Here is a 27,576-nt window from a genome sequence, read left to right on the forward strand (position 1 = left end):
CCCTATTATACAAATAATCAGGTCATCTTTAATATAAGCGTACTGTAAGACTATGAGTATAAAGTCACTTAAATAGAAAGTTAAAAGAGAAGAAAAAAGTATGTCATTAACACATTGCACTACTGTCAATAATGTCAACAAGACAGAGCCTCGCCTCTAGCAATTTTTGACGTTTAGTTATTAAAAAACATATTATTTGATTAATTTTCTTAGTTTGTTTTTAAAATTATATGTAATGTAATCGAGGGACTATAATTCACATAACTGACAGTGAATAATTATCAAACTACGTTTCTAAACATTATTTGTGTATTGAAAACTTTGGTGTTGGTAAGTAAACATCTTGCCTATTTGTATTTACTGTAAATATTAGCGTAGGTGTTATATTGGTATTTAAAACACATTGGAAAACATTCAATTCAAAAACCAGATCAATTGAATCAGTTAAAAATCTCAAAACCCATACGGGGAAAGACATTTTTAGTTACACAGGGCTGTGGGATTTTACATATATTATGATTCATTGAACATTGCAAATGATGATGATTACCAAACCTCGTAGAATAATTAGGTGTGTGGAATTTATTACTTTTGTTCTATCATTAACTTATGTAAGTAGCTTCTTAGTGTAATTAAAAATAAGTACTAGAACTTTATTTTATCAATGGCAATTAACACAAATAATAGGTGAGGAAATGATAATTATTAATATATATTAAAGTAGTTTACTAAGATTTAGATGTCATATTAATTTATTACTGTTCAAAAAATATCACATTTGGGTTACTTCATTATATATACAATTTTTGAAAAACTGCGTTTAATTCGCAACTTTTCGTTTTTTTTACACAGTTGTGATTAATATTGAAAAATTTTATATGAATCATTTTTTTCTTATAAGGAGATAATACTTAATTTAATAAAAAAAACAATTTAAGAAAGTTTTATATAATTTTGAAAATAATGATTCAAATATAGTAAATACAGAACTTTATGTAATAAAAATGGCTTCTATGTTTGTTAACATCTGTTTATCTTTTAAAATATTGATTCAGGTTTCTTACAAGCGTATTTTGTTTATTTTGTATAGCAGACATGTAAATATAATCTGCATTATTGTTTACATTATCTAAATTTGCATTCTACTGTTTTAATATTCTCAATTTTTGTTAAACTCCTTCAACTTTGGCCACCTTTATTTGTATTTAATAATTATCTAAAGGCGGACCAGAGATAAAAAGAAATTCCATGTAAACTTTTAATCTGGTAGTATTCTGCAATATTTACAAAAAAGTGATAACAGAATCCAACTTTGCATCATAATGTGAAGAAATCAGAACAGTATTTCACTTCAGATTACATAATTAGAACAACATTAAAAATTATGTGAGAGATGTTAGAATTGTGGGAAATGTATTATTATTAATTATATATAGAATTTTAAATTGTGTGAGAAGGAAAATATGTCTAAAATAGGTAGATATTTAATAAAATAAAATTTAATAAAAACATACTATATTAATCTGAAATTAGTATTCACTAGATATTTTGTGAGAAAAATTTGTATTTTTGATATGGAAAATGAAGAAATATATTTATTGCTGCTTTTAATGATCATTATGTTTAAATCATCATAAAACAATTTTATTATTTAATCATTTTGTTGCAATGAAATTTATTTGAAACGATTCATTTACTTTTCTACATTTAATAAAATTTTCTCAGATCAAAATAATAATTTGTAAATTATAGGGTGTTTAAAAGTTTTGATTCTATTGTAGTTTGTTTCAAGATATTTCGTCTTGACTTACTACTTACAAATTAACATTAATCTCTGAAAGCTGTAGATTGCAAATAGAGAATTAATTAGTGGCAAATTTATAATTTAAAAACAATTAATTATTTTTTAATGTTCTCTTCATCCTCTACGTTCTCTATTTATTGGTGCTTTTGTATACCATCTCTCATCTAGATCAATTTTCACTTCTATACTATTTTATGCCTCTTAAATAGTCTAAATATTATTTTAACTCAATCTTTGAGAGAATTATCTGCAGGCTTCTAAAGAATTGGATATTAGTTTTGTCAATTATTAATCATTTTATAGTACAATCCAGGGTAAGTATTCTTAGTTCTTGGTGGTATAAAATGTATTCATCTCCATTGTCATATGGAGACCAGTGGAGCTAAGGGCACTTGCTGGTGTTTTGGTAGCTGTGATTAAACAATGAGGTCACAATCCTCATGCAATGTTTAGTGGGTTTCGTCCAATTTTGTTGACGAGGGCTCTCTATTTTCTTCTTTTTTTGTCTATTTCTGTAGCCTCCTTCCATGTTGCTCTTCTTTCCCGTTAGTTCTTCTCTATGTTCGTACATGTCTGCCTCTTTTCCTTCTGTCTGTTGTATTATAATTAAATACATATCTGGTTAAGGAACACGTTACTCAATAAGTCGTGTGACTAACTAAGAAAAACACATATTTTTGCCAAAAATCAATTTCATTCATCAAAAAAATATGTATGATATTTCCATTAATCAAAAAAAAATTATTTTTCCTAAAAACCCAATTATTTTTAGGTTTTAAAGATGTCTTTAGACCGATAATAATAGTTCCTGCCAATATGACATCAGCAGATACAGTTTCAATATGCTCAGAAGCGTCGACGCTTATAGACGGTAGCGTGATATCTACAGTACCAGATCGTCACGGATTTTTGGGTGGCGCTCAATATTCTCCCGAACCTAGAAACGGTCCTCCTGCCGAAACCGTATTACGAAGAGAAAGGAAATGGTTGAAAATGCTATCACAATGGAATTTTTACATGGAAAATAATTATAGAAAAGTTAAGGAGAGATGTAGGAAAGGTATTTTCATATCTTTTTCAAAAATTATTTTATTTTCAATTTACTATAATTGAAATAATTATTAAAGCAAGTTACCCTTAAATGTTTTTATTTCATAACAGTTGATAATTGATTAATAAACGTGGAATTTCATAATACCTGTTTATTTATCAAATACATAAAATTATTTAGAATAAAAAATGTGATTAATTCAATTAGTAACAGAGGACAAGTGTTAACTAGAGTGTGATTAACGTTCCTGGGATGTCAAGGTTAAGTGAATTGGTATATATCATCAAATCAGGTGTATTTTTATTTATATATCGCAAATCATAAAATATAATAGATTGTTTTAAGTAGTCGTTTTGGCTTTACAGCATCTATACCCAAAAGATATTTTGTATAAGACTCTACCTCTCATTTTTTGCTGCCAAAATTCAGAGGAAACAGAGACATAATAATAATAATCAAGATTGGCAAGCTTAGATGAGCAGGACATGTAGGGTAACCACAAAAAAGAACTTCAAGATCTTAGAAGCAGAGGGAGACCAAGACTAAGATGGAGAGACGGGATTTTTGAAGATACTACTGGATAGTCGTTGCAAGAGACCGGAAAAGATCGCGTTCGATGCTAGAGAAAGTCGAGGCCTTCCTGTAAGGCTATAGAGCTAGTGAGGATGATTATGTGGGTGAGGAATTGAAGACAAGTCGTGGAGGATAGAAAGAAGTGGAAAAGAAGAGTGAGAGAAGCAAGCAAGAAGCTGTAAGAGGCTGAAGAGTAAAATCACCATAAAAGATAAATCTGGAGAGCCAAGGAAGGGCGGCTATCATCCGCAATGGATGTAAGGCCAAATTAAAGTCACAATTAACTAGACATAACTTATTCATTGTAGTATATCTGTAAAATAATTTGGGTATTCTCAAAGATGATCAGAAAATTGTATTAATTTGTTGTATCCAAAAAGTTTGTTTAAAGTGGAAACATGTTCATTAATTAAATTCATTTTTAAATGTTAATAATACAGTTTATAATATTTATTCAAGTGTTTGAATATTTGTATGTTTCATACCAACACCATATAAATATTTGTTTCAGGTATACCACAGTCTATGAGACCTAGAGCTTGGTTATACCTATGTGGAGGTAAAGTTTTATTGGACAAAGAGCCTAGCAAATATGAAGAGTGTTTGAGAGCAGAAGCAGATACGAAATCCATAGAGGATATAAAGAAAGATATTCATAGGCAGTTTCCACTTCATGAGATGTTTTCTTCTGAAGATAAACCAGGGTAAAATATCAATATAAATATTACAGTGGATGATAGTTTTCTGCATGTTTTCAACAATTTTAAATATTTTTCTATTTTTGAAAAATAGAAAAGCTGGAATTGATTAAAACATTACAAAAATATTATAAGTATGAGTAAAGTTTTCAAAAACTCCTATTACTACTAGATAGTGAAAAATTTAAAAGAATCTATTTTCTCATGAATTAGGTAACAAATTTCAATTACAATGAAGCCAAATGTAGCTTCTATTTCAATAAAAATTATATATATCGTGTACTCTGCAACCCAAAGGATATATTGTGTCCCCCTTTCTTGCTGAGACACTGGAGAACCCAATGTTTACAGCTGATCCACCAGTCCCATTCCTTTTAAAAAGAATGTGGAAGGTTACTTACACTTCGAGAGAATGTGGATAGAGGTTTCATCCTCTTTGCAACAAAATCTACACGCCACATTATCTGTCAAGTCTAGCATCTTCAGGTGTTTGTTGAGGTGACAGCACCCCAATAGGATTCTTGTTAGTGTTCGCATATATCTTATTTGTAACATGGCATAAGGCCCCTACATTTTGTTGTTTGTTCACTTGTTGGGGCTCAGTAGTCACTTCTGTCTTATTTATAACGTCAAAGTTTACAGGATTTTTTTTATTTCAGTCAACAAGAATTATTTAACGTATTGAAAGCGTATACCGTCCATTTTCCCGATATTGGTTATTGTCAAGCACAGGCACCAGTGGCAGCTTTCCTTTTAATGCACATGCCTGCAGTAGAAGCATTCTGGTGTCTAGTATCTATATCTAACAAATACTTGGAGAATTATTATTCGCCCTCTATGGACGTAGTACAAAGGGATGGGTTGATATTACAGGGTAAGTATTATTTATTATTTTATATGAAATTCTCAATTTTTATTTTTAGGTTTGTTAAAGAAAGTGTGTCCACCAGTTTATAGACATTTAAAAAAAGTAAACGCCGAACCGATGTTTTATTGTACGGAATGGTTTTTATGCGCGTTCACTAGGACTTTACCTTGGGACACTCTCTTGAGGGTATGGGACGTTTTTCTATGTGAAGGCGTCAAAGTTCTTTTCAAAACTTCTTTAGTTATCCTCATTGGTAAATATAAGTACACAAAAAAATAATAAAATTTTGGTTAATACATTTTTTTTAGGTTGTTTAGGTACTCCTAAAAGTAGAAGACAATGCCCAGGACTTTGTGAAACGTTAGCTAGGATACGAAATCCTCCTGAAAGTATTTTAGCGGAGGAAAATCTTATTTATAATGTGAGTTGTTCTAATAAAAAAAAGGTATTTGAATTTGTAAATTTTGAATCTTATTCATTAGATAAATAGACTCGATATAACCGAAAGGGATTTTCAAGAGCAGCACCAAAAACAAACGAAACGATTGAGGATTGAAAAAGCCAATGCAGAAACTACACCTCCGATGATAAAGTGAGGTAAAAACCTTTTTAATTATTTTCATATTTGCTTGTATGTATATCAATTTGGATTACCACTAATAAATCTTTTTATTTGATTAATTTTATATATATTCAAAGTAAGTGTGATCCCAACTTGTTAATGTTTCAATTTTATTTGGTTTTTAAAGGATTTACTTATAATTAATCTGAAACGTTGATATTTCATCCAATATTGTATACAAGACTAACAAAAACTTTTAATTTTAAAATAGTAACAGTCTAAATATTAATAATCTTTGTATTGTTAATTAATTGTATTTTTAGTCTCATTATTTCCAGGTAATATCATCTATACAACCAATAATGGACGCATCAGTATTTTTCGTGTCGAAATTGATCGACATAATAAAACAAATCTTGTACCTATATCTACTTACTATTTGAAAATTCAAAGAAAATCGTCTTTGTATATTTCGAGTGATACATATTTTTTAAACGCTTACTAGTAAATTCGTATCTAAGAAATCTAATATCGAAATGTACTTTACAAACAGTTTAGATAATTCCCTTAAACACAAAACTTAATATATTATTTTTTTTCATTCGGAATCTTTGAAGTTTTAGGGATATCATATTCCAGCTCTTGTCGACACTTAGTTTGTGCCATTTCTTCATTCTATGGTACTTCTGCACACATAGTTTCACTCAATTCATTTCTTAGAGCTCATAGTGTAGCTAAAATTATTTAAAATTAAACTGTTTCTTGTGATCTATAGAACTAAATAGACTTTTCAACTTTTTGTGGTATCTTACTAGATTTCTTTTAAAATCTGATACTTAACCTAACCTAATTGAATATTAAGCATTTGAAGGAAATCTTTGCTTTACCGACTTCTCTTTTATTTTGTCCAGCTCTTGTTTAGTCTGTTTTTATTTTTCCCAATTGAATTCTAAACCATTTTGGAACTCATCTGGTTATGCTATTTTATTTTTAATTCGGTACTGGTTTAATCTCCTTATCACTACTCTATCCAATCACTTCTTGGAGGACAAGGTAGTGAACTAAAGTCCGTTGAAGATCCTATGATTGTAATAAAAATTCAAATGAAAAGTCTCTTCCATTAGAGGCATTATTGTTGTTTTTTTGTGAAATAATCTGGAGGTTTTTCTAAAATTCTACTAGGCTTTTCGAACTTTATACATTAGATTTCTCTTTTATTTTATCCTGTTCTTTCGTATTCGGTTTTTATTTTGCCCAATTTAATTCTAAACCACCTTTGAATATACCTAGTTGTGCTATTGTTTTAAATATAGTACTGGTTTAATTTGCTCTACCCAGTTTGTATGTATGGATTTTGGAGTATTGTATACACTGCGAACTAAAAAAATCTGTTATGTCCCCTTTTCTAGCCGCGATACTGGGGAACCCCCAGCTTATCAGTAAAACCTACTCCCTTTGAAAAGTACAGAATGTGGGATTGCTGTAGATGCCAGAGATCTTCGTCTTCTATTTCCTAGTGTGTTTCACACTTTGAAAGAATGTGAATAGAAGTTTCCATCTCTGTATAACAAAATCTGCACGCCACATTATCTAGCGTCTTCAGGTGACAGTGCTCCGATAGGACATCTGTTAATGTTCGTACATCATTCTTACTCAAAAGAGTCTTTGCCTGTCTTAATCCCTATAGGTTGTAGCAATAATTGGTTTTGCTCCTACCCAGCTTCATTTTTTAAATATTTATCACTTCTTGAAGGAGAATATAGTCAACTAAAGTCGATTTAAAATCCATTTACTGTGATAAAAGCTTGTGTAAAAAGTATTTCATCAAATATATTTGCATTGGAAAATTGAGTTTTTCCTGAATCCTACCAAATTCTTACCAACCTTGTACATTAGATTACTCTTGCTCAGTCTTTTTTTAGTTCTCCAATTCACAGATTTTTTTTTCTTTCTTCATTTGCACAATATACTTTTATTGAATAATAAATGTCTTGTGTCAGTTATTGGTCATTAACAAGTTCTTTTACATATCTTCAGTTTTTTTAATCTCCTTCATTGCAGTGGAGGTTGAAAAAAATGTTGATTAGTTGGTTACTATTGTTTCCACACAACTCTTTATATTTGTTTGCGTTGGCCCCAATGTTAATGTTAATGGTATATTTAGCTCATTGCAATTGGTTAAACTTGATACATACTATAAAGCAGCATTCACAGAGTTCTGGACTGAATTTATTTTGTGTTTGAAGTCTTGCTACATCCCCAGGACTCGATTCCGTATGTCCATACAAGGGTAAATAGGTCTATTAACCAAAACATATTTTTTATCTGGTTTTATTTTTACTGTGCGTTCCAGTAAGTCTTCGATCTAAATATTTCACTTCATCTTTCACTATTATTAATGGAAATTTGGGGACAGTTGCTATTTATTTGTGTTTACTTGTATAATATTCTGATGCTTGAGTCGATGAAATCACTGCAAACGTTACTACGAGTGTCCTAGGAGTGGATGGTATGTCAGTTGGGAAGAGTATTTACAAGAACTGCCCTGGTGTACACCCGATTTTATTTCATGATAGTCTGATGGTTCTACCTCTCGAATTTAACTTTTAAGTGTATATCTTCTATGTAGGATTAGATATACTTGATAGTGTAGGTATTATTTGATTTTGTAGAGAAGCCCTTTGTGTCGTAATCTATGGAATACCTGTTTTATATGCAAGGAAACTATAGTGCACATTTCCTTTTCTTCCACAAGTTGTGCTATATTTTAATCCTCAATATCCCTATTTTACCCATATTCTCATTTAGTAAATATCACAATTGTCATATAGTGAACTAAAGTCATTTCATTAAAATAAACAGACTGAAATACCCTAAAGTTTTTTGTAGTGTTTTACCATATTGTAAAGTACATTTTATCATCGAAATTTTCTATTTTCCCAATACTCTTGTGCAACTATTACGAGATTTGAAAATTTTATTTATGAAAAAACAAATATTTTTATTTTATACTTGTTGGAAATTATTTATTTTGGTGTTTAAAGAATATGCCAACTGATATTGTTTACAGTAGTTTTTGTTTCCAATTTCGTTTTGTATTTTAATATTTTTTATGAAATATGGCGAAATCTTGAAATAAAAAATGTATGTGCAATGTTTATACACTAGTGAGCAAAAAATCGATTCTAGTAGCACGTTCACGACGAAAAGTCTATAGCAATATTTGGTGTTCACTCTGCTGCCCCTAATAACAACTTCCAATCGCTTTTTCATGTATCCTATAAGTTCTTTTTGTTCGACGTTATCCCATACTTCAGTGAGCGTCGTTTTTAAGTCCAATTTCGTGACAAGTGCAGAATTTTCTAGCTCGAACTTTTCTTCTTAAGGTCTTCCCATAAATGCTCCATAAGATTTAAGACCGGGCTACGCGCTGGCCAGTTCTACATCCGTACGGAACTTGCAGTATGTAAACGGGCATTGTTCTGCATTAGAATAAAATTTTCGCCGATTGAACCTTCGTAGGGAACGATGTGATTCCCTAAAATTTTTTCTATGTATCGGCTCGCTGCCAGTTTCAAAAAAAACCAACTCGATTTGTGCTTCCATTGAAATGTCCGTCCAAACATCCTTCAAAAGTCATGTTTTCTTTTCTGCAACACTGCTCGAATCTATCTCCAGGTCTCCTTCTTTCCCTACCATGCAGGGACATTCTACTTTTGTCTTAGAAGAGAACAGAGCCCCATTGTTCGTTAGTCTTCTCTGGAAGGCTATTTGGTGTCAGTAGCTGGCCTTAAATCTTCTTCTTACTGTCCATCAACTCTTTGCGTTTGTCTGAGCTCTTGTTGGTTGAACTTGAACCTTTTTCTTCACGAACTGCGACTTCTATTAAAGTTATCACTCTCTTGGTAGCAATGGTAAAATTTGGAAACAGCCAGACTGTCTCAATTTCAGCGCGCTAGCCACTTCTGGTTGACTCTGGCCTTGGCTCAATAGAAAGACCGCTTCAGCTGCTTTATCACTTGTTGTGTCAATTTTCAGGTAGAATTCTTGTTTTTTTTTATGTGTATCGGTTGAAGTTTAATGGTTAACTGATAATTTTGGTTCAGATATATGATCTTTTATAAGGGTCATTTACCCCTAATTAGCGCAAGCATGAAAAGGATGGTTACCAATCATACTGATACCATTAGTTCCAAGATTTAACTGAGAAAAATACAATTTCGTGTACAGTTTTTTTGCTAATGACTTGCGATTACAGAGGTGTCGCCTGAATCGATTTTTTTTGTTCACGAATATATAATTATATTTTTTTAAAGAGGTAGAAAGTATTTTTACACACAAAATTTTTTAAGAGGTGATTATTTTGTTGGTATATCATTGAAATCTTTTTTTAAAATTAATTAATTAAAATTGTGAGCACAAAATTTTTTAAAATACCCAAAATGTAATTTTTTCATTCTTGGTTTGAATACTTCCTAGAACATTTAAAAAAACATAGTTTTTTTTTTAAATTCATTCGTTTTCAATTAAAAAATAAGAGATTCAAAAGAAGTGATTATTTTCAAAAATTTTGTCTCTTTAAAATTGTTGATTGGCTAAGGGGTAAAAAAGCACTAGTGATCATATAGAACTTTTCTGTTCCCTTTGTTTGTTAATATTTCACACCATAAGTTATTTTGTTTCGAGAACCTGTTTATTATTTTGAAAAACAGTATTTTTTCTTGTTAGTCCATATTTTATAGTTAGTTTTTTGTATTAATTAATTAAGATGTTATTCGTATTTACACAAATTCAAATTATTGCACTTTTTGTTAATAACAACTTCCAGGTGAGATTATTTTTTTTTCTTCTATGTATATGTTGTTTAAATCGGTATTAAAATGCTCTGTAGATTATGTAAATATAAATTAAAATTTAATATATTATACAACAAAGTCTCAAAAACGTGTTTTAGTTACTCTTTTATATATTAACCAGGAAAAATATCAAGAAATATAATCCAACCAATCTAATTTTTACAAAGTCGGTAATTCAAGTTCCACTTTATCTTTCAACAGTCTTGGTTATATTCACTTACTAATACCTTCTTAAATATTAATTATAAGAAAACCTGGTTTTATCTTAAGGATAAAATGGAAAATCGGATTTTTCATGATAATTGGTCTAATTTCAACACTTTTTCATTGTTTAAATTAATTTAACTATTATTCAATTGGATTCTAGACATACTTATATATCGAATGGTCAATCAACTGGTCTAATTTTCACACATTTTCTGACAGTATTCGACTACTTAAACTATTTAGACCGCGCAGTATATTTTATCAATTTGGATGCATCAACACACCACAAAATTCAAGTTTCCCTTCGAAAAATGTCTAAATTCGAAACGGAAAAACAAATGTTGTGATATTCCGATAGTATTCAACCACTTAAACGGTCAGTATCCACAGTGTAGATCCTTCAATATCTTCTATGAGTTTTGGATACATTCACACACAACTAAATTCAAGTTTTCCTTTGGAAAATGTCAAGAAACTGAAAAACAAATGGTGTAATTTTCTCACATTATCTGATAGTATTTGACTGCTTTAACTGTCAGTATACACAGTTTAGACCCTCTAATATCATTTATCACATTGTTCTTCTGACTTCATTGCTTCAACAATCAGTATTGGACTAGATTTTAACTTATTTCGGGGTTTGGATATACCCCTAATAAGTATTGTTTGATGTACAAAAATGTCTTATATATTATTGAAAATTCAAGTTTTCCATAGTTCCTATGTGACTGCTTAAACTGTCTATATAGGATTTCAGATACCCTAGTATCTTTCATCAGTTTGGGATAGATAGGTTAGGATTTCAAATTGAAACTTTTTCCATAATATGAAATGAAAAAACAAGTTTTCCGAGATAATTGTTGTAATTTTCACACATTTTCTGATAGTATTTGACTTCTTCAACTGTCTGTATAAGATTTCAAATACCCTAATATTTTTCATCAGTTTGGGATAGGTTAGGATTTCAAATTAAATATTTTTATCTTGATATGAAAAAGTAAATGAAAGTTTTTCGTGATATCTTGTCTCATTTCAACACATTCCCATTGATTTGATTGCTGAAACAATCAGTATGGAATTCTACACCTCCTAGGACTTTAAAATAAATAGTTTCACCTGTAACTGTCACCATATTCTAGCCACCTAGTAATCAAGTTTTGGATATATTCAATTCTCTACTACTAAATTCAAGTTTCCCTATTAGAGACTCGTTGGGTTGTTTTATTAGTGGAATATGGAGATTACTATGGGGTTTATTTTAGGAATGGTCTTGATATAGGAAAAATTTTCCTCTACGGGGCTTGGATTGGAATGTCTATTGGAACGGTTTTCTTCTAAAAATTGTAGAGACTAAGGGCTCGTATATTTAAGAATGTGATATTAAATATATTTTAAATTAAAATAAAACACTACGAAATGTTATAAGCAAAAAACTATAATTAATGTATAAAAAAAAGTAACAAAATGTCTTTTCAACACAATTATCTTATTCCCAAATGAAAACGTTTTACCTAATTATGTACTTTCTCAATTGACAATAGATGCTAATAATTTAATATACATGATAGTAGATAAATTACACATCATTTACTTTTAAAGTTTTTTTTTCTCAATTTGTTCTTAATTCGCTAAAACATTTTGTAAAACACTCTATATCTTAAATTCAATATAATCAAAAATTGAAGTAACAGTAGTTAATATAACAGTCGAAAAATTCTATCACACATCTTGTAAATGCTTAGAAACAGCTAATGATTTAAAAGGTTCTGACCACATTCGCCGTAAGTCACCCTAAACAACAAAAAAAAAAGTAGTTTTACAATGTTTTTTATATTTTATAAAATATGGATTGACATGGAGTTATAGACTCACCTTGAGGTACGCCATGGTTAGCAATGGTAGTAACGTAAACGGTACTAAATATAGTAGAGCAGGTTGGGCGGCTTTGAACAGTTCGGAAGTGACGGTTGCTGTTAATAAGCCTAGAAAATATCCTAAGAGAGAACAATGGAAATAAGTCAGTCTGGAGCCGGATAAACCTTGGGATTTCCTGTAAGCGTCGTAACGCAATACAAAACACAACAGTAGACCAGGCATCACGATATCTCCTAAACCTAAAATTAAATTATTTAGATATAAAAGCAGGGAATCGTAAATTTGTTTCAAATAAAAATCTTCAGTTGTTATTTCTAATAATGACACCATTAGAAAAGAAGAGGAAGACAAAGAAAGATCAAATTAAGAAGCTAGGAACGAAAACAGGAAACGGGTTTGAGGAGGAAGGACAAAAAACTGAATACAGTAGAAGAAATCGACACAGAAAGGATTGGCAGTCAATTGTTAAGAAGGATATGGTTCTCAAAGGACCAAAGCGAATGTTAAAGAAGAAAGAAGAAAGAATGTTGTTTCCACATTTACGAGGTGTGATCAAAAAAATAGTAACATGAAATTAAATGATTTTTCTTTAAAGTACCACACTGGGTTAAGAATTTATTCCAACACTAGAAGGCTTCTTTGAAATCACTTTTATATGCCTTATTGACATTCTCAATGTCAGGAATGTTGCCAAAAAGGAAAAAAAACTGGTATGGAAGGCGGTTTTGAGTTTTTTTTCTTCACGAAACATTTGGAGTTTGCAGTTTGTCCAGTTTTTGCACATTTTTATCCACTTTCAAGGTCAAAGGATGTTTTATTGTATATTGTAAATGATTAGGGTGTCATATATACTGGGACTTGATATATTACGTGCCCCTTTTTTTGTTATAGCACTTGGGATACTCAATATTTATGTATCTGATCTATGAATCCCACTTCTCTTGGAAAAATCAGAATATGAGATGGCTCAAACTCTCAGAGATCTTTGTCCTCTATTTCATACGCTTCCTGGGTTAGTGCTCTGGAGTTCCATAGTCTCTAACACTTCAAGAGATTGTGGCTAGAGGTTACATCTTGTCTAGATTGATCCATTCAACAAATCCTTCCTGGTTATAGTTTCCTAGTGGTATCTTTGCCTGACTCAACCCCTATAAATTGTTCCAGTAACCGGTTTTCCAGCGTTTTCTTTATTATTCTTGTCTGACATTAAAATCAAAGGACGTTACTAAAGTTCCTTGTTATTAATCGATTTATTTTCACTTTTAAATCACTCGTAACACATGTAAACAGTCTTCAAAATTACTGTGTTAACATCTTAGACCAATCTTCATATTTTGTCAACTTATTCGGCATTTTTTCAACTAAACAGGTTTAAACGTCATTGGATATCTTAGTAATTGAAGGTATGAGACATACTAGTTGAAACATATGCAGCGTAAAATTCATTCACCATATTTTTTGATCTCACCTCGTATATATACTGAAAATTTTGAAAATATAAATAGTAAAGTATCAAAAAATAGATTCCAAAATCACAATAAGAATTAATTTCGAAAATAAAGTAATTATGAGAAAAAGTTTTTAAGAAGGGGAAATTTTTCAAAACTACAGTTTTGGAGTTTTTTATTTGTGTATATTAACATATAAAAAAATAGCAAAACATGAAGGTATCTATAAATAAGAAAAAGCGAATATGAATACATTTACCTAACATGCTAAAATGTCCTGAATTGTGAATACTTGGAAAAACTAATTTTCCTGGCAGGCTCAATTTTGGTGCTTCTTTGGCAACTCCGCCAATGTGCAGTTTCCTGGCTACAACTCCCACAGGATTTTCAGCAGGTCTTGTGGCAACCTTCAAACAACTTGAATCAATAAATGGTACAAACAGTTCATTTTAAAGACAAATGTAATGTAAGACACTGTAGAATAAATTATTAAACTCATATATTGTGGATTGGTTTCAGTAGGATACTTTGGAAAATATCAGGGCGAGTCACAATTATATTCAATTATACAGGGTGAACGAGCTTCAGAACCTATTCTTTTTAACTTGGATCTTAAATTAGAGAAAATAAGTCAGACATGTTGAAATTGAAGAAAATTACAGCCAATAACTTAAAAAGAAAGTGTATTTACCAATGACTGAAAAATATGTATATTTGGAAATAAATGGAATGAAAATGAGTACAAAAAAGGAAAGTAACAATAATAACCGAAGAAGAAAAAAATAGAAGGCAATAATATGGGACAAGTGACAAACATTTCAAATATCTCGAGACAATAATTCAATTAAATTAATTACATCACGATTAAATTCATTGTAGTTGATTATAATGTAGACAGGTGTTTGATAAATTGGCAGAATATAATGAACAATGTTATAATAACAATCCATGTATATCAAACACTAGATAAGGATATTATTTGATACAGGGTTGTCCACTAAACATATTCATTCAATAAATAATTATGCAATTAACTTTTGTGTTTGGATGATAATTGTTAACCTTGCAAAAAGAATTTATTTTTATAAACATTAATGAAGCACATATATGTATAAAAAGAAAGGCCTTGGATCTTTAAAAACATTCTTTTATCATTATTTTTTTAGATTATAATAATAGGAACAATTAATCACTTTCAATAGAAAGAATTGATCATGACGTTGCATTTGCAATAAAAACTTAATATATATATATATATATATATATATATATATATATATATATATATTACAGTAGATTGAATATCCTGGTGGTTTCATAATAATCGATCACCTACTGACAAAATTTTCAATTTAAAACAAACAGATTTATGATGTTTTTCATTGACTAGACGCTAGACATACCGAAAAAGACTTATAAAAATTACACTGGAATTGTAAAAAAAGCAATGTAGCAAGAAAAAATCAAGCATCTCTAGAATTTCTAATCAAACGATACAAATAGTGATACCAGGAAGCATTTTCAATATAAATCACAAATGTATAGAGTTTGCACAGACAACTTCACTCTGGTGGTAAAACCGATAAAGGACTTACAAAGGAGGAACAAACACAAGGAAAAATATTCGAGGGAATACATGAAGGAATTAGAATGAACGAAGCAGACTGGATAATCCAAAATAATAGTGAAATCTATACTAGACAATGAAAATATCATCTGATTCATTAAACCCCAGAAGTTGAAATGGTTTGGGCACATTTAAAGAATGTAGAACAAGTGGATACCTAAGAGAATCATGAATTCCAAAATATATTGCAGTAGAAAGAGGCAGCCCCCTTAACAGAGATCAGAAAGACTTTCAAACAATGAATGTGAGAGGATAGGGAACATTTGTGAAGAACAGACCAATTTGGACACAAATTGTCAAGGAGGCCAAGCATGTACTTGAAAGACTATCTCCTTGTTTAACACCAGATGTGATATCAAAAGGATCAATTAATTTGCCACCTATTTTAACTTTACCTCAATATTTTGCATTATAATCATTACCATATTGATCAATTTAGTGGATATTTCCATTTTCCTTATTGCTTCTTTCAGTTTGCTACAATGAACACTATCAAATACTTGTTTAAAATGTATAGCTATTATATTTAGATCAATATCATGTTCGCATCTTTTCATGATTTGCCGCACTGTAAATAATTGATCAGTTGTGCTAGTTGATTCCCTAAATCAACATTGATATTCACTGAGGGTACTACACAGAAATCAGATTGGAAAAAAGGTAGATCAAGACAAGAAACTTCAAAAACTATAAATGAACAGGAAAAAAAAACAAATAATAGAACGGAGAAGACAAAGGAATACCAGTAATTAGCCCTAGATGTATAAAATCTGATGAATAAATCATAACTAATCAATATTTGAAATAGATATCTTAAAGTATTATTTATTTTTGTGTACTAACCTTAACCATTACATTAGTACTGAAAATATATGAGGAAAAGAAAACCCAAAACACATCATAAATCAGTAATCCTGTTAAAAGTAAAGTAGACACTTTTAAACTAGGTAATCTCACAAAGGCAATAAAAGCTACACACAGTCCCATGCCCATTGCATCCATTAACAACCAATGACCTAAAATACACATACATTTCATATAAAAAAAATTTAGGAGTAAATAATGATTTTTTTAATAACATAATAAGTATATACACTCACCTGTCAATACCCAAATGCATACGATGAACACAGACAAAGTAAACGAAAACAATTCAGCGGCGGTAAACCTTCCACACATACCGAAAGAAATTTTCTTACCATCAGAACACGGACCCATAATATACTGACACATAGGTAAAAGAAGAAAGGCAAGAGCAACTGTTGCTATCACTATAAATAATTTTATTACTATTATTAACCGTTTAAGATTATATTTGTACCCACCAGCTGTACATATTGCAAACAACATCTGCATTGAATCAAAGAAGAAAAACATAACCAGCAAAGAGACACTTGCTCCCAAAGGTAAACATAATGCCTGCATGGTATCTAATGTCTGAACACTGTTCTCTACTGGAACAGTTTGGGGAGGATTCAGTAAAGAGTTTGTTGTACCATTCGCACGTTCTCTGGCTTCTTGTTCCATGTTAAGACTGCGAAAAGAGCCATAAACAATGAGCAACATGGAAATTAGAAACGTGGATACCCGGCTTGAGTCCATTATGGAATAGGCCCATTGATATTCAACTGTTTGACTTTGGCTGTCTGCCATTATGGCAGTTGTTCACTATCTGAAATATATTACAATATAATTGGAACAAAAATTGTATTAATGATAAAATCTACCTACCTACTTTGTAATAAACTTTCTATTTTGAGGATTTAATTAATATTCTTTAAAATGGGTATCAATATTTTTATATTTCAGTTAATAATTATTAACCTTCAGTGTTCCACTTTTTCAAACAGTAAATATAGCGATCAAACCAGAATTATAAATATTCACACCAAGAATAGAAACAATATCATTGTATCACTAATCAAAAGTGGAATATGTGATATAAAAACTGAAAAAATGTCATTCCTGTGAATGGGTCTTGAAATAAGTAGATCGCGGATTAAATGAAAAATCTGTAACATTTAGCAAAGACAATTAATTATTTGCAAAATAGTCAAAAATATATTAAAAGGTAGAGACTGGGAATAGAATAAATGTTATAGTGAAAAGAGAAACCCTGGATTAAAGAGCAAAACCTAGTAATAGAGAGAAACAAAGTGAATACAACACTTATTGTTACAATTGAAATTTTCATATTTACATAAACAATTGGTACATCAAGTGTTCCACTTTTTCAAACATTAAATAAGCCCGTGTACAAGAACAATAAATTAACGAGGGAAATAATACGGTTATTAAATCTATCTTATATAACAGTAATGTCTGGTGAATAGCCCAATTTTAAACAACAAAAAATTAGACAAATGATTTTTTTTAATACTTACCTTATTAACAATAAAGCTGAATTAAAGTCGGTGGCGTTGATAATCATCACTAATTTTTCATACGGGCCATCAATTTAAATGGACAAACAGTCGAAATGCGATATTTATGTTTATATCGCTATCAACAAATGATTATTGTTGTTCAACATCGACATTACCGATAAAAAAAATTATAAAAATGCACAAACACCATAAAATCACACAACCTCACAATCTGTTAAACGTCATTTGTCACCATTTATATAAACTTTGAATATTTCTTAATATTATGTTTTTAATTAATTATATTATTCCCCATAAATAAAATATCAATAACATAAAATTGATACTCCATAAATAATATATTTATTAAAACACTACAAATTCCGATACAAACGTCAAATGTGACATAATACATTATTCTAATCGGAGTTGGATATTCCATGTCTATTATACCCTGAGAGAACATCTGATGAAAAGAGAAACACAGTCAAAATCAAAACAAATGTGGGTTAGGTTAATTTTTTGTTTCGGCCCCAGTTTTTTAATTCCCTTTTTCTCGTATTTTGTAGTTTACGTTTAAATTTATTTCACTTATGAAAGTAGCCCCAAGATTAAAACAATGTCAATTTTACCACCTGACCCAATATACTCTTTTAGGAAAGATATGGGGCACATTCACTGTCTAAATTTTTGTGTGCGGGGAGAAAAGTTTGTTTCACAACTTTTAGCAGGGACCGAAAAAGGTACAGTGTATTTTTGGGATTTGGAGGTAAGCTAAAACACTTTTTAATTGTTTACATTTCAACCTATAGGTTTATTGCGATGGAAATATTTCATTTTCGTATCAAGAATTTATTAATGAAATTTTATATTGTTTTGATTATTTTTTTTTAATAAAAATACACGAATATAAATTGTCGTTTTTACAGGTACTGAATTGTTGTAAACACGAAATTGTTTAAATTTAGAATCTATTGTTTATTCATTTTTGAAGATATTTTAAATAAAATTATTATCCCTACGAGATAGGCAATACATTATACATATGTGTATGCAGACTTTCAAATTAGTCTGCTAAATTTGAAAACGTAAGAAGTAGAAAAAAAATTGATGGTTATTTTGATGAATGGAAAGTCGCATTAAAGATAAAAAGTTTGATAAAATCTTCAAAAAAATATTTTTTTAGTCAAATAGATTACAACTTAAACAAGACATGGGCAAATCAATACAATCTATTCACAGTTTCGACTATAAAATAATAACACAAGAAAAAGAAGGGCAAGTCAAACTTTGGTCAGTTAAAAAAAGTTCTTATCAAGTAGAAAGTCAAGCTACATGTGTTATGAGCTTCTGTAAAAGTATTTTAATAAACAAAACTTTACTAGTACCTCAAGAAAAGGGTTGTGTAGATATCTTAAATATTAATGATTTAACAAAAGTAAATCAGTTAAATCCAGAAAGGGAGAACTTAGGCTCCATAATGGCTTTACAAGAAGTAAATTTGGGAAGTAACTATTGTGTTATGGCTGGATATGAAACAGGTAAATATATCATTAATATTTCATACCAAATATTAACGATTTTTATTAAAGGTGATGTAGTTTTATGGGATTTGAATACATTCCAGCCTTGTGGACATATACAACTTCACGATCAATTAACATCTCTGACATTTGATCCTATTTCTAAGAGAGCTGTTAGTGGATCTTCTTCTGATACCCTTGAGGTGTTTACCATAAACAATGCATACGAAATGGCTATTATAGGAGAATGTTCCATTACAAATAAGGTATTTTATCTACAAGATCTTATTTTATAATATAAATTCTTTGATAACTACACAGGTCTGCAAGAAATTTGTGATGAGGGGATTTTAGATGGTTAAAAGCTGAGATTTTATATAAAATTATTAATTTAAACAAATTATGTCTCTATTACCCACATGTTTTTGCAAATCACATAATAGGCGTTTTAATACATTTTAAAAGGAATGTACCACTCGAACCTCTACCACTCCAGTAAATTTAGTACCTTAAATTCTAGGAATTTTCCCAAAAAGAATATCCTGTGGTTGTTTCTCAGAATTTTTTTAATTGGGTCTCATTTTACTTGTAGTAAATCTTTTATTATGTAATTAGGACATAGATATTCAGGAATTTTATCTGTTGAATAATATTTATTTGTCTACATTTAATTTTAAAGCTTATTCAACATCAAATTAGGGGATCAAGATACAGATTGGGTACCACAAGTTGTTTGCAAGGTATGTGAAGGATACCAATGGTCTGGAGACAAGAGAAAAATCATCATGATGATTTCTATTTTTGTCTTTGTGATATTAAAGGTCATAAACAAAATTTAAAACATATTTTGTACCCAAATAATATTTAACCAACTTATGAAACAATTTGTTGAAACTGTAAACAAAGAAGGAAATTGTTTTAAATAATTGTGTAAAATATTTTTGATTGAATTAATGGAAGGAATCTTTATAAGGCCACAGATTAAGAGATTCATGGAAGATAACAGAATTTGCAAATGTGATGGAAGATAAGGAAATAGATGCTTAAAGAAGCTGCACATACATTTCTAAGAAATTATAAAGACCCAAGTCATGTTGAGATCATTCAAAATATGCTGAAAAAAATCAAAATTCTTGTTTATAATATGAACTTTTACTATTCACATTTCCATTTGGACTACTTCTTGGAAACTCTTGGTGTAGAGTGAAAAACAAGGTGAAAGATGTTATGAAGATTACAAGAAATAGAAAAGTCATTCCAAGGGCACTGAGATTAAAAAATTATGACTGAGTGAAGAGCAAGGTGAAAGATTTCATTGAGATTTTCAAGAAATAGAAAAGGGATACTAGGGGCACTGAAACACAAAAATGATGATCAATTACTGTTGAACATTAACAATAGATCTTTCTTCAGTTGAATTTGACAGAAAAAAACCAAAATAAGTTTTCTTCAACAAAAAAAACGTTATTTTAAGAAACGTAAAGAATATATATTTCAAACACTTTCTTTTTTATTTATTTTATTATAAATGACTTTCATTTTCAAAGTGTTAAAAAATTCAGGTCTATAACTTTTTCTATTATCTTTTTTAGGGTTGTAATGTAGTGAAAGTTAGATCTGACTCTAAAATAGTTGTGTCTGGCGGATGGGATCGTCGAATCAGGATATTTTCTTGTAAAACATTCAGAGTATTGACAGTTTTGAACGATCACGAAGGACCTATTACTGATGTCCAATTTTCGCCGTTTCCCGTAAATTATTGGGAGTCCAATATAATGGCAGTTAGCGGAACCGATGGACTAATAACCCTTTGGGATTTGTACAACTAAATCCATTTCACTTTCTTTTAATAAGAAAATAATTATTGAAAACGAAAGTGAACTAATTTATAAACAAATTAACCGACTAAAATTCCTTTTTATTGTATTGGAAATAGAGGGATGTTTTTGTACATTCAGATTTTGGTTGTTACAGTTCGCTTCAGTTAATTGTAAAATGATTTTGTTGAGAAATTTTCTGACCCACACTTTGTTAATTGAAATGTTATTATTTTTATCATTAGAATTCGCCTGGTTTTTAACTAACAAAAAAGACAGTTACAGTGTGATTCATTCAAAAATCTATGAACAATTAAAAGTAAAACTTCTATAAAATTGTGATGACATTCCTTTTTTAATTGCTTTTCGTGTCATTTTAGGGCTTATTGTGAGATTATTGTTATTTTTGCTTTGTTTTGTAATCGCATCCTGTAGGAAAAAGTGTCCTTGTCGAAGATCAAGTTTCTATAAGTGACTTGTATCATTGGACTTAATATTGACTCATTATTTTTGTTTTTTCACGTCATTTACTTTGGAATAAGTGTGTTACACAAGATATTGACAAATAATCACAATTTTAACATTATACAGTGTGTCTAGAAACTGCTAAATTCAAATTATAGATACTAGATGTGTTTTTATGACCTAGTAACCTAATTTACCTTTATCCTACGAAAGATACAGAGAAATTATGTTGTTTAGTAAGTTTTTTTATCAAAAAAACTCGGTATTTTCAAATTTGGTACATTATTTAAGCTTTTGATATTTAATTTTTCATTATATAGGGTGAATATCAATTTTTTACAATTAGTTTTCTGACAAATTATTCAGTAAATTTTAAATTATAAGGTGTGATGAATTTTCTCTTTAATTGTTTTCCATGTCATCTAACAAGTCCTTTTTCAGTTTCCTATCTTTCTATTGCTTATTGTAATATGGTATTTTTCCTTTTTTTTTGTAATCATATCCTCTAGGAAAAAGTGTACTTATTGACTTGCCATTATAATTTAATTTCTTTTTTATAAATACAAAAAAATTCGAGTAGAACAAAGTATTAATTTACAAAATTGAAAAAAAAAACATTGGCTCACTGATTAATGAAAAATAGTTTCTAAACATTAAATGGATCACACTGTACATATATCTACAATTTTTCATGCCTATTTTTCCAAAAAAGAAAATAATTTTTGACAAACTGTTTTTAAAAACATTTCTAATTGTACAATTAGTTCCTTAATATCCTTATAGTGTATAGAATACCAACCCCCCCCAATCAAACTTTACATTTAATAAAATCTCATGGATATTTTTAGGATCTCATAATAACTCATACCGAATACAATTTTTCACTCCTCTAGTGTTGATACATGTTTTATATAATTTTTTTGATAAAAAAATCAAATTAAGCAGCAGTAAGGTATCTAGGAACACCAAACTTTTGATATCATCAATTTTTAAAAATATTTAAAATATTTGTCATGTATTCAAGCATTATTAGAACTTTCAAATGAAAGTACTTTATCTTAACTCATCGTACTATATCACTGGCCTATTCTTTAATTTCCATTGTGTTCCTAATCGATATTTATGGAACTGAACAGACTTTTTAGACAGAGAGCTAACTACCTTAAACAGTTGGAAATACCGTTTGTCGATTAACTTTTATCTAGCGGTTTACTAACTCAAAAGTCTTGTACCAAATCTGTGCTGTTTTATGTGGATTATTTCACTACCACTACATTAACATTCGCCTTAGGCCTCTGAAGATGATAATCTAGTTATCGAAACACGGATTTAACTGAGTAATAATAAACAGTACATTTGGTATCCATTATATTTGCTTTGAGCCTCACTTTATCTTTGAAATTATCCAGTTCTAGACCTAACTGCCTTTTTTTCAGTATTCCTGTTATTCATATCGGTTTTAATGTTTTGGATTCTGAATTAACAGTGAATATCCATATTTATTAATAAAATACAAAAATTTTTATTATTCTTCTACAAAAGGTTATTCCAAATTTCATATTTCACCCTTTATATAAATAAAGAAGTCCAATAAAGCATATACATCCCGGTGATTAATTTCTAAACGAGAGTGTAGTGGAGTAAAAGAAACTATTTCAAAACAATCTTATAGCAAACTCACAAATTCGATATTACATTCGAAATTATTTTTTTATCATTAAAAATTGAATTGATTTTTTCATACTATTTAAACAGTATTTCAGCACATTACCAAAAAACTAAGTAAGTTCATAAAAAAACTAGTTCTATACATAATAAGTTCATTCTGAACGTTTCAATGAAATTGTAAAGGGCCATATCTGGATGTTATGTGGAAGTTTTACATTAGAGGGAGACAGGATTAACAAAAAGTTTTTTTTATCATTTTCTTCTCAAGTCTTATTTTTATTTCTATTATCCCCTTCTTCTGGTCTTCGTAACTTTTCTGGTGGTAATCAATTAAGGAAATTATTTCATTTGTTCTTCTCCAGATTGAATTCCTCTAAAACAATTTTCATATTTCCAGTTTATTTACCTCGATAATATCCATAGTTTGGATCAATAGAGCATTGTTGGTTGATTAATTGTTTTATAAACTGTAGTTTCCACTGATTTTGATATTTTGGAATTTAACACTGTTTTTATGGTTCCTGCTGTCTTTCCTCCCTTCCCAATTATTTTTTTCTATTTCCTCAATTGATTTTATTCATATCCCACTTATTTCCAATGCTTTTTCTATACTGTAGATGAGTCCAGTCCTATGCCCCTACTTTAGAGAGTCTGTCAGTTATTTTGTTTCCCTTCACTCCGGTGTGTCCCAAAATCCATTGATGGATACTTTTATTTTTCTTGTTTATGGATGCTGGTGTGCAATGGGGCCCAAATAATTGATACTTTTGCCTTGAATTAGTAGATGAGGTGTAGTTGATTTTTATTGAGAAGACCTAGTAGATAATTGGGAAAAGTTGTTGATTAGTGTGGATGAAGCTCATATGTATTACATACAAAGTCAAAAAACCCACAACTCCTGTGTTTTGTATCATGACATCAGATACGCCCTTCAATTATTTGTGATAATATTCTTGGTGGCATTTTTTTGAAAACTTTTATTTAAAAAACAGCATTTCAAAAAGTATGTACCTTAATGAATGCCATAGGAATTTATTTTAACCATGTGTAATAAATATTTTTCTAAAAATTTTGTTGTATTATTTTCCACACTCCTTTTCATGAATATATTTAATGATTTAAAAAAAAACACATCTAGATATGAAAATGTTTATTAAAATACTTAAATACGATAAGTAAATAATAGTCGATACACAACTTAATCAAATATAATACAAGATATGCTAAACGTAGAAAACTCGTACTCTAGAAGTAGTTATTAACCGATCGTCATCGAAAAACTTAGTTTCAATAACGATATTCCCACTAAAAGAAAATTCCTTAAAGTAAATGAAGAAATGATTGATATACTTACTTTAAAACAGAGGCGGGCATCATCTGTGATTCTGGTGCGGCCTCCATAATAGATTGCCATGTATTTGTCGACTCTGACATAACAAAACCAAATTCGAAGTACCATTCTTCAAGACATCTCCCTTTAAATAATACTTTTTGTTCCAACCGGAATTTTTCCATTTGCTCTTTGGAGCTAAAATTAAACTCTCGAGATACTGCACGACATTTGAGGATTGTTTTAGGTACTCGAGCTTCATGTTCGATGTCAGAGTGACTTAAATCGTCCGAACCTTGCCAAAATATTTTACCGCCGTCGGCGTCTCTCAAACAGATCCAGTTTCTACGAAAAATTGATAGATACCGCAATTTTCGGTTTTATCCAACATATTAATGATAAAACAAGTACAAATCTAACCTCAACATGTTATTTTCAAACTCAACTTCTACAGGATTCATTAATTAGAAAAAATAATTACTTCGGTAAACATTGAAGCTTATTGAAGTGACTAATTATATGAAAATATTACTTACATTTGAAAACCCTTTAAAACGTCGTCAGGATTTTTAACTTCCGTAGTCATCTTAAATTCATAATAAAAAATTGGTTCCCCAATGAAAATAAGCCAAACTATTACAAACTAATCAAATAAAATGGGTAAAACCGAAAAATATGTTCTAGAGTTGACATACCAATCTAGAAGAATGCCGTAATTTTGATCTATTTCATGTAATTGCGTTCGGATATCAAAATATTTGATTTCATAAAAAATTACATTTTTTGTAAAACATAATCTTATATCTAACTATAAACATATCCCATGATAATCAGGGTATACACAACTGAAACTAAAAAAGTTACTATTTATTGGCCTTTTTTTACTTACATCCAATTTTTTACACATGAAGGTTGACTTCTTACGTAAACCCATAGAGAAAATATTAAAAATAGAGAGGGTAGCAAATAATTGAAATTATACTATTGGATGAAAGAGAAAGATCATCGGCTTACCGCTCTCTATCTCCCTCTACTCACCAATACATTTAAAATTTTTAATTCTCATCTTTTGTCATTCCTACCACTTAAAACTTCGACGTTATTTCAGTCCAATTAGAATAGGGAGTGGCATCTAAGTGGAATTGTACTATTGGACAAGAAAGACAGAGTATCGGTTTACCTCTTTCTATCTCCTCCTACTCATCAATGAATTCAAAACTGTGATGACTCTCCTACCACTTGAAACTTTAATGTCATTTCGAGAAATAGAGAGTGATTTACCGATGTACGTTCTCTCTCTAGCAGCAGTTCGGGCCCACTTGACAAGCTCCCATAGCTCGCTCTCTCTGTCCTTACTATTTTTTCTATGCGTAAACCCCGCATAGAGTTGATATTAAAGATAGAGAGAGCGATATTCAAGCGGACCCGAAGTGCTGATAGAGATAGTGAGAGAAGCGTAGGTTTATTTTTGAGGGGGGAGTTTTCAGGAATGGCCTCTATATAGGAACATTTTCTTTTACGGAATTGGTATTGTGGTGAATTATAAGAGGGTAGTGAGGTATAAACTGAAATAATGGGTGCAAAAAGTAGCTCCACGAACCAAACTGTTTTTTTGTTGTGTTATAGATTGATCTATATTGCTAATAGAGAGAGAAATAACATTGTTATACCACTATCTATTCTGATTGGATCGCTGAAGTTTTTATTTTAACAATTGTTATAAAGAGATAAAGATTGGCTGTTCAATTACCTCTATTTCTAATATTTGTTCTATGGTTCTTAGTTAAGTCACGATTGTAAAATGGAAGCCTCTTCCAGCATTGATATTCAGCTGGAGCGTGGGTGTGGTTTTAAGGGACGTACTAAGCGTCGAGACGGCAAATTTGAATTTTGCCGCTCGTATTGTCTTCTCGTTGCGCAGAAGTACCATAATTGATTGTTTTCCAAAGTATACGAACGTAAAGGAAACATTATGGTCGCGTTTTAGGGAAAAATTATTTAATTATCAACTTATTTCTTACGAACTTCTAATAAGATAAGGTTCCGGTAATCTTATCGACTGCTTCCGGTATTTTTATTGTTTTATAGTAATTATTTTAGAGTCTAGAGTGAGTTTCGTGAATTATTATTAAAAATGTCACAAAGCGGTGAGTTTTTATATCCAATAATGCAAATAAATACAAATGGAGTTGATATACATGAGAATTTTGTTGAAAATATCAATTGGAGTTACTTCTGAAATGATTGGGGAAATGTGTGCGTCGGATAATTCGTACAATAATTTCTTAACATTGTTATTGAGGAACAAAATATTTTTATTACTTTTATTTTAATTTCGTTTTTAACAAGGAGTTTGTTTAAGCAATCTTAATATGAATCGCAAAAGTTCTTGTTGTTTATTATAGAAGACGAAGCCGGAAAAAGGTGTAAATAAAAAGTTCCAAATACAAATTTCGATTCTTATTTTTTTGATTAAGAGCTTCAAATATACTAAATATTTACCTAAATTGCATTATTTTGATATTTAACACATTTCAACAGAGTTGACAGACATCAAACGTAGTGAGAACGTTGGGGAAAATATTTGAAATCATAAGGTTAATATTTAGTATAATTGAAATACGAGGGCTGTAAAAAAAATTATTAAGAAGTCGTTGGGCTACAGAAGTGGTGCATTGTCGTGGGTCAGAACAATTTCAGATGCCTCTTTGATTGTTTTGTATAGTTTTTTGTAAGCGTCGCAAAGTTTTACAATATGAATCTTCATTAATTGTTGTTACAGACATAAACTCCACAAGCAACATACCTTTTTGGTCCTCAAAAACAGTTGCCACACTC

General features: G+C 30.1%; 5 protein-coding genes across 8 annotated transcripts in view; 3 read left to right on the top strand and 2 right to left on the bottom strand.

Moving 5' to 3' along the window:
• The first annotated feature begins 129 nt into the window (after positions 1 to 129).
• Positions 130 to 10,500, top strand: LOC130447971 (TBC1 domain family member whacked). 3 transcript variants are annotated; one of them, XM_056785080.1, is made up of 8 exons: positions 130 to 330; positions 2,577 to 2,864; positions 3,940 to 4,132; positions 4,786 to 5,000; positions 5,050 to 5,247; positions 5,303 to 5,415; positions 5,477 to 5,591; positions 5,895 to 10,500. In XM_056785080.1, the coding sequence occupies exons 2-7, from the start codon at positions 2,621 to 2,623 to the stop codon at positions 5,588 to 5,590; spliced, it is 1,077 nt and encodes a 358-aa protein (XP_056641058.1). In that variant the 5' UTR covers positions 130 to 330; positions 2,577 to 2,620; the 3' UTR covers position 5,591; positions 5,895 to 10,500. The 3 variants fall into 3 exon arrangements, with proteins under 3 accessions (XP_056641058.1, XP_056641050.1, XP_056641041.1); XM_056785072.1 differs by lacking the exon at positions 130 to 330 and adding an exon at positions 1,390 to 1,476 and having other exon boundaries at positions 5,880 to 10,500; XM_056785063.1 differs by lacking the exon at positions 130 to 330 and adding an exon at positions 1,390 to 1,476.
• Positions 10,501 to 12,033: 1,533 nt separating this feature from the next.
• Positions 12,034 to 18,399, bottom strand: LOC130441308 (signal peptide peptidase-like 3). The gene is made up of 7 exons (XM_056774927.1): positions 17,954 to 18,399; positions 16,895 to 17,241; positions 16,670 to 16,840; positions 16,413 to 16,585; positions 14,202 to 14,349; positions 12,492 to 12,733; positions 12,034 to 12,410 (listed from the first exon to the last, which is right to left on the bottom strand). The coding sequence occupies exons 2-7, from the start codon at positions 17,220 to 17,222 to the stop codon at positions 12,339 to 12,341; spliced, it is 1,134 nt and encodes a 377-aa protein (XP_056630905.1). The 5' UTR covers positions 17,223 to 17,241; positions 17,954 to 18,399; the 3' UTR covers positions 12,034 to 12,338.
• Positions 18,392 to 24,477, top strand: LOC130441316 (guanine nucleotide-binding protein subunit beta-like protein 1). The gene is made up of 4 exons (XM_056774940.1): positions 18,392 to 18,704; positions 19,122 to 19,476; positions 19,528 to 19,724; positions 21,051 to 24,477. The coding sequence occupies exons 1-4, from the start codon at positions 18,555 to 18,557 to the stop codon at positions 21,285 to 21,287; spliced, it is 939 nt and encodes a 312-aa protein (XP_056630918.1). The 5' UTR covers positions 18,392 to 18,554; the 3' UTR covers positions 21,288 to 24,477.
• Positions 24,478 to 24,543: 66 nt separating this feature from the next.
• Positions 24,544 to 25,722, bottom strand: LOC130441326 (retinal rod rhodopsin-sensitive cGMP 3',5'-cyclic phosphodiesterase subunit delta). Of its 2 annotated transcripts, none has more exons than XM_056774959.1 (4): positions 25,434 to 25,611; positions 25,275 to 25,324; positions 24,763 to 25,083; positions 24,544 to 24,713 (listed from the first exon to the last, which is right to left on the bottom strand). In XM_056774959.1, the coding sequence occupies exons 2-4, from the start codon at positions 25,322 to 25,324 to the stop codon at positions 24,632 to 24,634; spliced, it is 453 nt and encodes a 150-aa protein (XP_056630937.1). In that variant the 5' UTR covers positions 25,434 to 25,611; the 3' UTR covers positions 24,544 to 24,631. The 2 variants fall into 2 exon arrangements, with proteins under 2 accessions (XP_056630937.1, XP_056630930.1); XM_056774952.1 differs by lacking the exon at positions 25,434 to 25,611 and adding an exon at positions 25,628 to 25,722 and having other exon boundaries at positions 24,557 to 24,713.
• A 954-nt stretch (positions 25,723 to 26,676) lies between these two features.
• Positions 26,677 to 27,576, top strand: part of LOC130441220 (small G protein signaling modulator 1-like) — a 28,862-nt gene continuing 27,962 nt past the window's right edge. Inside the window, exon 1 of the mRNA XM_056774798.1 lies at positions 26,677 to 26,885. Coding sequence (XP_056630776.1) covers positions 26,873 to 26,885 — 13 coding nt within the window. The 5' untranslated portion in view covers positions 26,677 to 26,872. The remainder of the gene's footprint in view (positions 26,886 to 27,576) is intronic.

The sequence above is a fragment of the Diorhabda sublineata genome, chromosome 1 (assembly GCF_026230105.1).
Source record: "Diorhabda sublineata isolate icDioSubl1.1 chromosome 1, icDioSubl1.1, whole genome shotgun sequence".
In the NCBI taxonomy this organism is placed as follows: domain Eukaryota; kingdom Metazoa; phylum Arthropoda; class Insecta; order Coleoptera; family Chrysomelidae; genus Diorhabda; species Diorhabda sublineata.

Bases quoted from the DNA above. Each gene is read 5' to 3' on its own strand.
- LOC130447971 (XM_056785072.1), top strand. The intron at 5,001-5,049 runs GTAAGTATTATT...TTTTATTTTTAG, and splicing joins GGATGGGTTGATATTACAGG to GTTTGTTAAAGAAAGTGTGT. The intron at 5,416-5,476 runs GTGAGTTGTTCT...CTTATTCATTAG, and splicing joins AGGAAAATCTTATTTATAAT to ATAAATAGACTCGATATAAC.
- LOC130441308 (XM_056774927.1), bottom strand. From the start codon at position 17,222: ATGGCAGACAGCCAAAGTCAAACAGTTGAATATCAATGGGCCTATTCC. The intron at 14,350-16,412 runs GTTAGTACACAA...AGTTGTTTGAAG, and splicing joins GTACTAATGTAATGGTTAAG to GTTGCCACAAGACCTGCTGA. The intron at 12,734-14,201 runs GTAAATGTATTC...ATTTAATTTTAG, and splicing joins AGGACATTTTAGCATGTTAG to GTTTAGGAGATATCGTGATG.
- LOC130441316 (XM_056774940.1), top strand. From the start codon at position 18,555: ATGTCAATTTTACCACCTGACCCAATATACTCTTTTAGGAAAGATATG. The intron at 19,477-19,527 runs GTAAATATATCA...TTTTTATTAAAG, and splicing joins TATGGCTGGATATGAAACAG to GTGATGTAGTTTTATGGGAT. The intron at 19,725-21,050 runs GTATTTTATCTA...TATCTTTTTTAG, and splicing joins AATGTTCCATTACAAATAAG to GGTTGTAATGTAGTGAAAGT.
- LOC130441326 (XM_056774952.1), bottom strand. From the start codon at position 25,672: ATGGGTTTACGTAAGAAGTCAACCTTCATGTGTAAAAAATTGGAT. The intron at 25,084-25,274 runs GTAAGTAATATT...AATTTTTCGTAG, and splicing joins GTTTTAAAGGGTTTTCAAAT to AAACTGGATCTGTTTGAGAG. The intron at 24,714-24,762 runs GTAAGTATATCA...ATTTTCTTTTAG, and splicing joins ATGCCCGCCTCTGTTTTAAA to TGGGAATATCGTTATTGAAA.